This window comes from Tupaia chinensis, unplaced genomic scaffold (assembly GCF_000334495.1).
Source record: "Tupaia chinensis unplaced genomic scaffold, TupChi_1.0 Scaffold000291_1, whole genome shotgun sequence".
NCBI lineage: Eukaryota > Metazoa > Chordata > Mammalia > Scandentia > Tupaiidae > Tupaia > Tupaia belangeri.
In genome coordinates, this window is record NW_006159776.1 from 1,170,017 (window position 1) to 1,179,489 (window position 9,473).

A 9,473-nucleotide genomic window follows, 5' to 3' on the forward strand; every position below is an offset into this window, starting at 1 on the left:
AGTTTTGTATGCTGTTGGCCTTGTTATATGTGGGACATCTTCCTTTCTCCCTAAATGGCTCGAATGCAGGAGCCAAGGTGCTGTCTATCTCTTGAAGAAGGCCTGCTCTATTCCCTTCTGCCTCTGCACGCAAGTTTGGTATGCTGGAAGCCCAGTTATCAGTGGAACATCTTCCTTTCTCCCAAAATGGCTCAATTGCAGGAGCCATGGAGCTGTTTCTCTCATAAAGATGGCCTATTCTGTTCTCTTCTACCCTATACTGTGATTTTCATATACTGTTGTCACAGACATCAGGGGGACAACTTCCTTTTTCCCAAAATAGCTCGATCTCAGAAGCTATGGAGCTGTCTACTTCTTGAAGAAAGTCTGTCCTGTTCCTTTCTGCCTCTGCACATGACTTCTGTTTGCTGGAGATCCACCTATCAGCTGGATATGTACCTTTCTCTCAAAATGGCTTGATCCCAGGACCAATGGAGCTATCTGCCTCTTGAAGAAAGTCTGTTCTTTTCCCTTCTGCCTCTCCATGCAAGTTTTGCATGCTGGAGGTCAAGTTATTATGGGAAATCTTCTTTTTCTAAAAATAGCTAGATCGCTATTTCCATGGTGCTGTCTCTCTCTTGAAGAAGGCCTGTTTGGTTCCCTTCTACTTCTCCACCTGAATTTTGTATGCTGGAGGTCGAGTTATCATTGGGACATCATCCATTCTCCCACAATGGCTCTATCGCAGGAGCCATGGAGCTTTGTGTCTCTTAAAGAAGGCCTGCTCTATTCACTTCTGTCTATCCACGTGAGTTTTGGATGCTGGAGGCCCAGTTATCAGTGGGACATCTTCCTTTCTCCCCAAATGGCTAGATCTCAGGAGCCATGGAGCTGGCTGTCTCTTGAAGAAGGGCTGTTCTGGGAGGAGGAGAGGGGATTATTAACAAGATAAAGCGCTAGGTAGGAGGGGCCAAAGGGCCCTGTAAAATGCCTCTCCTTAAAAAAATTCTAAAAAGTAAAAAAATAAAAAAAAGAGAGAGCGAGAGCAAGAGAGAGGACAGAGACAGACGTAGAGAGAGACAAAGGCAGATAGAGACAGGAGACTTGAAAGGGATCTTCCTACCACGCGAGTTTTGGATGCTGGAGGCCCAGTTATCAGTGGGACATCTTCCTTTCTCCCCAAATGGCTAGATCTCAGGAGCCATGGAGCTGGCTGTCTCTTGAAGAAGGGCTGTTCTGGGAGGAGGAGAGGGGATTATTAACAAGATAAAGCGCTAGGTAGGAGGGGCCAAAGGGCCCTGTAAAATGCCTCTCCTTAAAAAAATTCTAAAAAGTAAAAAAATAAAAAAAAGAGAGAGCGAGAGCAAGAGAGAGGACAGAGACAGACGTAGAGAGAGACAAAGGCAGATAGAGACAGGAGACTTGAAAGGGATCTTCCTACCACGCGAGTTTTGGATGCTGGAGGCCCAGTTATCAGTGGGACATCTTCCTTTCTCCCCAAATGGCTAGATCTCAGGAGCCATGGAGCTGGCTGTCTCTTGAAGAAGGGCTGTTCACGCGAGTTTTGGATGCTGGAGGCCCAGTTATCAGTGGGACATCTTCCTTTCTCCCCAAATGGCTAGATCTCAGGAGCCATGGAGCTGGCTGTCTCTTGAAGAAGGGCTGTTCTGGGAGGAGGAGAGGGGATTATTAACAAGATAAAGAGCTAGGTAGGAGGGGCCAAAGGGCCCTGTAAAATGCCTCTCCTTAAAAAAATTCTAAAAAGTAAAAAATTTAAAAAAAGAGAGAGCGAGAGCGAGAGAGAGGACAGAGACAGACGTAGAAAGAGACAAAGGCAAATAGAGACAGGAGACTTGAAAGGGATCTTCCTACCACGCGAGTTTTGGATGCTGGAGGCAGGCCCAGTTATCAGTGGGACATCTTCCTTTCTGCCCAAATGGCTAGATCTCAGGAGCCATGGAGCTGGCTGTCTCTTGAAGAAGGGCTGTTCTGGTGCGGGGTGGGTGGATGATTAGCAAGATAAAGCGCTAGGTAGGAGGGGCCAAAGGGCCCTGTAAAATGCCTCTCCTTAAAAAAATTCTAAAAAGTAAAAAAATAAAAAAAAGAGAGAGCGAGAGCGAGAGAGAGGACAGAGACAGACGTAGAGAGAGACAAAGGCAGATAGAGACAGGAGACTTGAAAGGGATCTTCCTACCACGCGAGTTTTGGATGCTGGAGGCCCAGTTATCAGTGGGACATCTTCCTTTCGCACCCATGGAGCTGGCTTTCTCTTGAAGAAGGGCTGTTCACGTGAGTTTTGGATGCTGGAGGCAGGCCCAGTTATCAGTGGGACATCTTCCTTTCTGCCCAAATGGCTAGATCTCAGGAGCCATGGAGCTGGCTGTCTCTTGAAGAAGCTCCATTCTTCTCCTGAAATTTTGGATATGCACACACATGCACCTGGCATGATTTTTAAGCCACAGGTCTGGGACTTGAACTGTGGTCAGCCATGTGGGTGTCCACTTCCATTTCTTGTGGGGGTTGATCTCTTACTCCCCACCCATTGCTCTCTGGCAAGTGTATGCGCCCTATAATATAACTTAAATACATAAATAATAAGTTCTTCAGTGTTTATTTCCTTTATTTATTTATTTATTTTGGAGATTTTTGCCTTTGGCGCATGCATTCCCAGAGAGAAACAGAGGCAGTGGGAGGTAAAGTGAGAAAGCACCCCAGGGGGTTGGCCACACCACAATCTCTTTTCTTCCATTCTCCCAGGATCTTGGGCACGCATGCATACATGCCCAGCTTGAGTTTCAAGCTGCCAAGTCTAGGACTCGAAACATGGTCAGCCACGTGGGAGTCCAGCCACATAACCACTGTGCCAACTGCTGGCCCCAAGTTTCTCAGTTTTACTAGCCACATTTCAAAATGTCAGAGACTGGTAGTTGCTATAGTAATACATACATATAAATAGTCCTCAGAAAGTTCATGGAATATGCATAGTGTAAAAATATGGATTTAAAAATTGTTTTGCAGAAAAATAAACTTAGATAATACATTAATTTCATTTTTACATGAACTTTTGGACATCCTCTCATAAAACATGTCTGTAATAGCAGAAAGTTTTATTGAACAGCACTGAACTAGAGTATGAGACAATTAAATAACCAAATGTTTCATTTAAATAGGAAGTATTATCAAAGTATGAGATATTTGCTACTAAAATTGCTTACATTATGGTAAACAATTTGTTATGGTTTTCTAGCATCTATAAATATTGCAATGAATATTGTAAGACTAAATACAAATTTATTTAGTTTCATATTTCACAAATATATTTTTTTTAATTTTTATTTATTTATTTTTTTTGGAGAGGTTTTCGCTATAGGGCGCGTGCACTCGCCAGACAGACAGAGAGAGACATAGAGACAAAACGAGAAATCCCCCAGGGGGGATGGTCACGCTGCAATCCCTTCTCCTCCATTCTCCTCTTAGGATCTTGGGCATGCATGCACACGCGCCCGGCGTGAGTTTTAAGCCACCGGGTCCGGGACGCGAACCGTGGTCGACTACGTGGGAGTCCAGCGACATAGCCATTACGTTAACTGCTGGTTCCCTACAAATATTTTTATTTTTATAAATAAGTAAAATGTTGATAAATTTTAACATTTCCTTTTTATTTTTGTTTTGAATTTTTGCCAGAGGACACATGGAGTAGCTGGAGAGAAAGAGAGAAGGACAAAGTAGCTGGAGAGAGAGAGGGAGAAAGCACCTCCCCATGGGGCACAGTCATGCCATGTGCCTTCTCTTCCATTTCCCCCTGCTCTCAGGATTTTGGACATGCATGCACATAGGCCCAGTGTGATTTTTAAGTTGCCAGATCTGGGACTCAAACCATGAAATCAGTCATGCGGGATCTAGCCATTTAACCAGCCATGGGCTGGACCACTCCTTGCTTTTTTGTTTTTTTATTTCTTATATCCTAGTACTGTATTAAAAGTTTTCCACAGGGACCAGCAGTTGGCGTGATGGCTGTGTTGCTGGACTCCCACGTAGTCTACCGCCGTTCAAGTCCCGGACCTGGTGGCTTAAACTCACGCCAGGCACATGTGTGTGCATGCACAAGATCCTGAGAGGAGAATGGAAGAGAAGGGATTGCCGTGTGGCTATCCCCCCTGGGGGGTGATTTCTCACTTTCTGTCTCTCTGTCTCTGTCTTTCTGGCGAGCGCATGCCCTCTATAGCAAAAACCTTTCCAAAAAAAAAAAAAGTTTTCCATTCCAGGCATATGTTTATGTGTGGCCAAAATCTAAAGAGTTGGGCGGAGGCAAAGGGATTGTGATGCAGCCTCCCTCCACACCCCCCATGGGATGATTTCTCACTCTCACTCTTTCTCTCTCCTTTTCTCTCTCTTTCTCTGTTTCTCTCCAGTGAGTGCACATGCCCTGTACCAAAACTGAAAAAAAAGAAAAGAAAAAACTACAAACAAACAAGTTGCTGTATCTTTGCGACATGAGGATTTGACTTTTTGATTGCCAAGTTCTTATGACCTGAGAGAATACTATTAATATTAAATAATACTGCTTCTTTTGAATTTAAAATATATTATGATGATTAAGTTGTATACTAGGAATAAGATTTAAAACAGTGCAGATAAATATCTTTTATAACTATAGGCCTTTAGAAATTTTGAAAAGAGGGAAACTTTGCATTGTTTCTATTTATTATACAGTATACTCTTATGTAAAATTTGTTTAGAGAATCATTGTTATAAGCTTTATAATTCTCTGATTAAAATTTAATATTTTAATTCTAGGAAGCTCTACAAAGGATCATTTCAACTCTGGCAAATAAAAATGATGAAATTCAAAACTTTATTGATACACTAAATCATACCCTAAAAGGAGTTCAGGTATGAATCTTTCTTATTTAAAATTCTGTGTGGGGGGGGTGCCAGCAGGTGGTGTGGTGGTTAAGGCTCTGGATTCCCACATGACTGACTGTGGTTCGAGTACTGGACCTGGCAGCTCTCTTTTTCACTTTCTCTGTCTCTCAAGCACACATGCCCTATAGCAAATTAAAATAATAATAATAACTAAAGTTAAAAAAACCATGAAAAATAAAATATAATCTTTACCAAAAAAATTTTTGTGTGAATATGTTAAAGTGATTGTTGAGTGAAATAAATATAAATATCAACTCTAGATTATAAAGTAATAGAGGTGAGAGCAGGTTTAAAATGTAAGTGAAGTAAAAATACTTTCCTCATTATTCCTACATTTTCCATGGAAAAATCAAATAATAAGGAAGAGAGAAAATTCTGAAATAGTAGTTGCTAGGGAATATTACAGTGCTCACTCTTGTCTTTTTTATTTAACGTTTGTCTTTTCTAATTCCAATTAAGAGTAAATTATATCTTTTTAAAAATACTAGGATGTAAAACATTTATTTTATAGTAAATAGTGAAAGAAAAATATAGCTGGTAAGAGGTCAGCTTGTAGAAATAGATGAAAGTTCAGCATAAAAGTAACAGGTAGTGCCCAATGAGGAGGGAGAAGACTACTTAAGGAAATAGTTCCAGATTTTGGCAGCTAATCCATACTTACAGTAATCAGATGTTGATTGAGGAAGGGGATTTTGGACAATTTTGGATTCTTAGAAATAGACCAGCTATCAAGAATGAATAAGGAAGAAGAAAATGAAAAATTTGAATAGATCAGTAATGACTAAGGAGATCAAATCAGTAAAGTTTTCCATCAGAGAAAAATCCAGGACCTGATGGCTTTACTGATGAATTCTTCAAAGCATTTAAATAAAAAATAACAATCATTCTCCAATTCTTCTACAAATTCGAAAGGGGAGAATACTTACAGATACATTTTACTAAGCTAGTATTATTTTGTTCCCAAAGCCAGAAAAGGACCTCACAAGAAAAGGAAACTATGAGTCAGTATGTATAAGGACTATAGATGCAAAACTTCTCAACAAAATGCTTGTAAACTTACTTAGTAGCACATTATAAAAGTCATTTGCTATGATCAGGTGTTACTTATCTTTGAGATTTAGAGATGGCTCAGTGTATATAAATCAATAAATGTGATACAGTATTAACAATGAAGGATAAAATCAAGATAATCATCACAATAGATGCAAAAAAACCTGATAAAATTCAACATTGTTTTATGATAAAATCCTCAATAAACATAGAAGAAATATTCTGCAGTTCAGTAAAGGCCATATATGACAGGTCCACAGGTAAGCATTGTATTCAGTGTTGAAAATTTGAAAACTTTTCCTCTAAGGTCAGGAATAAAACAAGAACGCAGTGTCACCGCTTCTGTTCAGCATAGTATTGGAAATTCTAGCAGAGCAATTAGGCAAGAAAAAATAAAAGGGGACCAGCAGGTGACATAATCATTACATCACTGGACTTCCACATAGTCAACTGCAGTTCGGGTCCTGGACTTGGCACCTTAAAACTTCTGATGGGCGGAGAAGGGACTGTGGCATGGTCAACCTCTGTCAGGGGTGAGTTCTCACTTGCTGTCTCTCTTCCTCTCTCCCTCTCTCCCTCTCTTTCTCTTTCTCTCTCTCTCTCTCTCTCTCTCTCTCTCGCGAGCTCATGTGCAAAAAAAAAATCTCCCCCTAAAAAAAAAAAAAAAAAAAGAAAAGAAAAGAAAGGGAAGTGTTCAAATAGGAAAGGAAGAAGTGAAATTGTCAGTTTGCTGACATGATTTTATATATATATATGTATGATATCTATATCATACATAAATATATAGAAAATATATAGAAAACTCTGGCCATGGTTCCAGTCCTGGAGACAGCAGTTTGAAAATCACTCCAGGCATGTGTATGCATGCCCAAGATCCTGAGAAGAGAATGGAGGGGAAGGGACTATGGCCATTCCCCCTAGGGAGTGATTTCTCTCTTGCCCTCTCCCTAGAGTCCCTAGAGAGGGTCTCACAGACCCTATGGTGGAAAAAATAAAAAGCTAGTGGTTCTAAAACTCTTAGTTTATGGAAAGAGATGATCAACACATTTGAAAAAAGAGCTCTTAAAATAAAACCTATCTTGGGACCAGCAGTTGGCATAATGGCTATGTTGCTGGACTCCCATGTAGTCAACTGCGGTTCAAGTCCCGTACCCAGTGACTTAAACTCACGCCGGGCATGTGTGTGTGTGTGCCCAAGATCCTGAGAGGAGAATGGAGGAGAAGGGATTGCAGCCTGGCCATCCCCCCTGGGGGGTGATTTCTCGCTTTCTGTCTCTCTGTCTTTCTCTGTCTTTCTGGTGAGTGTACGCACCCTATAGGAAAAACTTCTCAAAAAAAAAAAAAGAAAAAAAAAAGATAAAACCTATCCCAAACTGTTCTTCTAATTGACAGGTTATTTGAATTTCCTATGAGATTGTAGGAAAAAAGAGAGAGGGAATTAAACTGCTTATACACCCTTGTTACTGAAGATGGGGGCATGAGTAGTAGTAGGCAGTAAATGGTAAGAATGTGCTACACTGGTAATTGAAAGGAAATGAGTAGTCCAGTTGCTGCTTGTGGATGAATAAACTGAGATTCTGAAATTCAAGTGGCTTGTTCAAGGTCACACAATTAAGTGTTTAATGGGGAGATTGGAGTTATCACTCAAATTCAGTGGTTGATATATTGTAATTCTTAGGATCCTGTAAGGAACTGTCAAATCTTTTAAGTTCTGTATAATTTATATAAACGCAGTATTATAGAGGATCTGGAAGAATTTTGATTTTATACAGCATCAGCCCCATCCATGTAGGCCTAAACAGTTCCTCAGAGTTACTAAGTTCAAATTTCTGGAATATTTTATTAAAATAATTTATGGTGATTCTCTTATTTTCTTTTATTTATTTTTTCCATGAGCCAGAGAGACAGGGGTGACACAGCACTCCCTATAGAGTCTTGATGCTGCGATCTGTCCTCTTCTTCAACCCACTCCAGGTCACAGGCACAGATGTGCTTGGTGGCATACTCAAGGGGGTCTCTGGATGTGAAGCTGGAACCTTCCCGTACGGATTAGCCTTGCAGACCGTTGTATTTTTACCATGTGCCACTTCACCAATGATTCTGATGAACACCAAAGGTTAAAAACCACCGTGTTAGTGTGTGCTTTAGAACCTAAGTGTCTAGTCAAAGTTGGCACAAATTTTTCTTAAAACAACTTTTTACATTGCTCTGCAGGAACAGTATAAATGTATAGAGTATGGGCTAGACCATAAAAGGCTGCATAATTCATGGCATAGCTGAAATAGTCCTGTCAGCATTAGAAGTCAGCTTCTACATTTCTTTCTTTTTAAATCCTAAGTCTTAACAGTGAAATTTTGTTAGGCTGAGGTAGTTTATAATATAAGTCTGTTCTCTTCTTTGAATATACTTTGTATTTTAAATGTATGTTACCTCAAAGTAAAATAATGGTTTTATCTTGTTTTTTAAACAGGAAAATTCTTCTAGCATACTTTCCGAGTTAGATGAAGAATTTGATAGTTTATATTCTATATTGGATGAGGTTAAAGAGAGTATGATTAACAGTATCAAGCAGGAACAAGCTCGTAAATCACATGAGTTGCAGGTAAGATCATACAACTATATACAAATATTCTGTTCAAAGCTTGATTTATTTAAAGCAAAAATTAGTGAATTTCCATGTATAACTATACTTTTATAGAAGGATGATTATTCTGGTCATAATTATCTTTTAAAAATCGTAATTAAGGGACCAGCAGTTAGCATAATGGCTATGTCTCTGAACTCCCATGTAGTCGACCGCAGTTTGAGTCCCAGATCTGGTGGCTTAAACTCATGCTGGACGCGTATGTGTGCATGCCCAAGATCCCGAGAGGAGAAAGGAGGAGAAGGGATTGCAGCGTGGCTATCCCCCCGGGGGGTGATTTCTTGCTTTCTGTCTCTCTGTTTCTCGTTGACTTTCTGGCGAGTGTACGTGCCCTATAGCAAAAACCTCTCAAAAAAAAAGTCGTAATTAAAAAATACAAAATTTACTACTTTTATTTGTTTTTAGTGTCCAGTTTAGTGTTACATACATTTACATTTTTTAAAGAATTATTTTATTTAACTTTATTTTAATTTGACCAGAGAAAGGGGGGGAGCGGGGGAGAGGGAGAGAGAAAGTGAGACAGCAAGCTGCCAGGTCTGGGACGCGAACTGTAGTTAGCCGTGTGGGAGTCCTGCACCTTTAACCACCATGCCACCTACTGGCCTCAATACATCTACATTTTTGTGTAACAGATTTCTAGAGCTTTTTCATTTTATAAAACTGGAACTATAGCTATTGAACAAGTCCGCATTTCTCCTACCTGCCAGCCCCTAGGAGTCATCATTTTTTTCTTAATTTTTTTTTTTGGGGGGGAAGAGTGAGAAATCATCCCCCTGGGGAGATGACCATGCAGCAATCCCTTCTCCATTTTCTTCTTTGAATTTTGGGCATACATGCACATGTGCTTGGTGTTTTTTTTTGTTTTTTTTTTTTT

At 40.1% G+C, this 9,473-nt stretch overlaps 1 protein-coding gene across 1 annotated transcript in view; it reads left to right on the forward strand.

The window, feature by feature from the left end:
- The window catches only part of FSD1L (fibronectin type III and SPRY domain containing 1 like), a 96,971-nt gene that overhangs the window by 14,878 nt on the left and 72,620 nt on the right, over positions 1 to 9,473 (forward strand). Inside the window, exons 3-4 of the mRNA XM_027772682.1 lie at positions 4,777 to 4,872; positions 8,426 to 8,557. Coding sequence (XP_027628483.1) covers positions 4,777 to 4,872; positions 8,426 to 8,557 — 228 coding nt within the window. The remainder of the gene's footprint in view (positions 1 to 4,776; positions 4,873 to 8,425; positions 8,558 to 9,473) is intronic.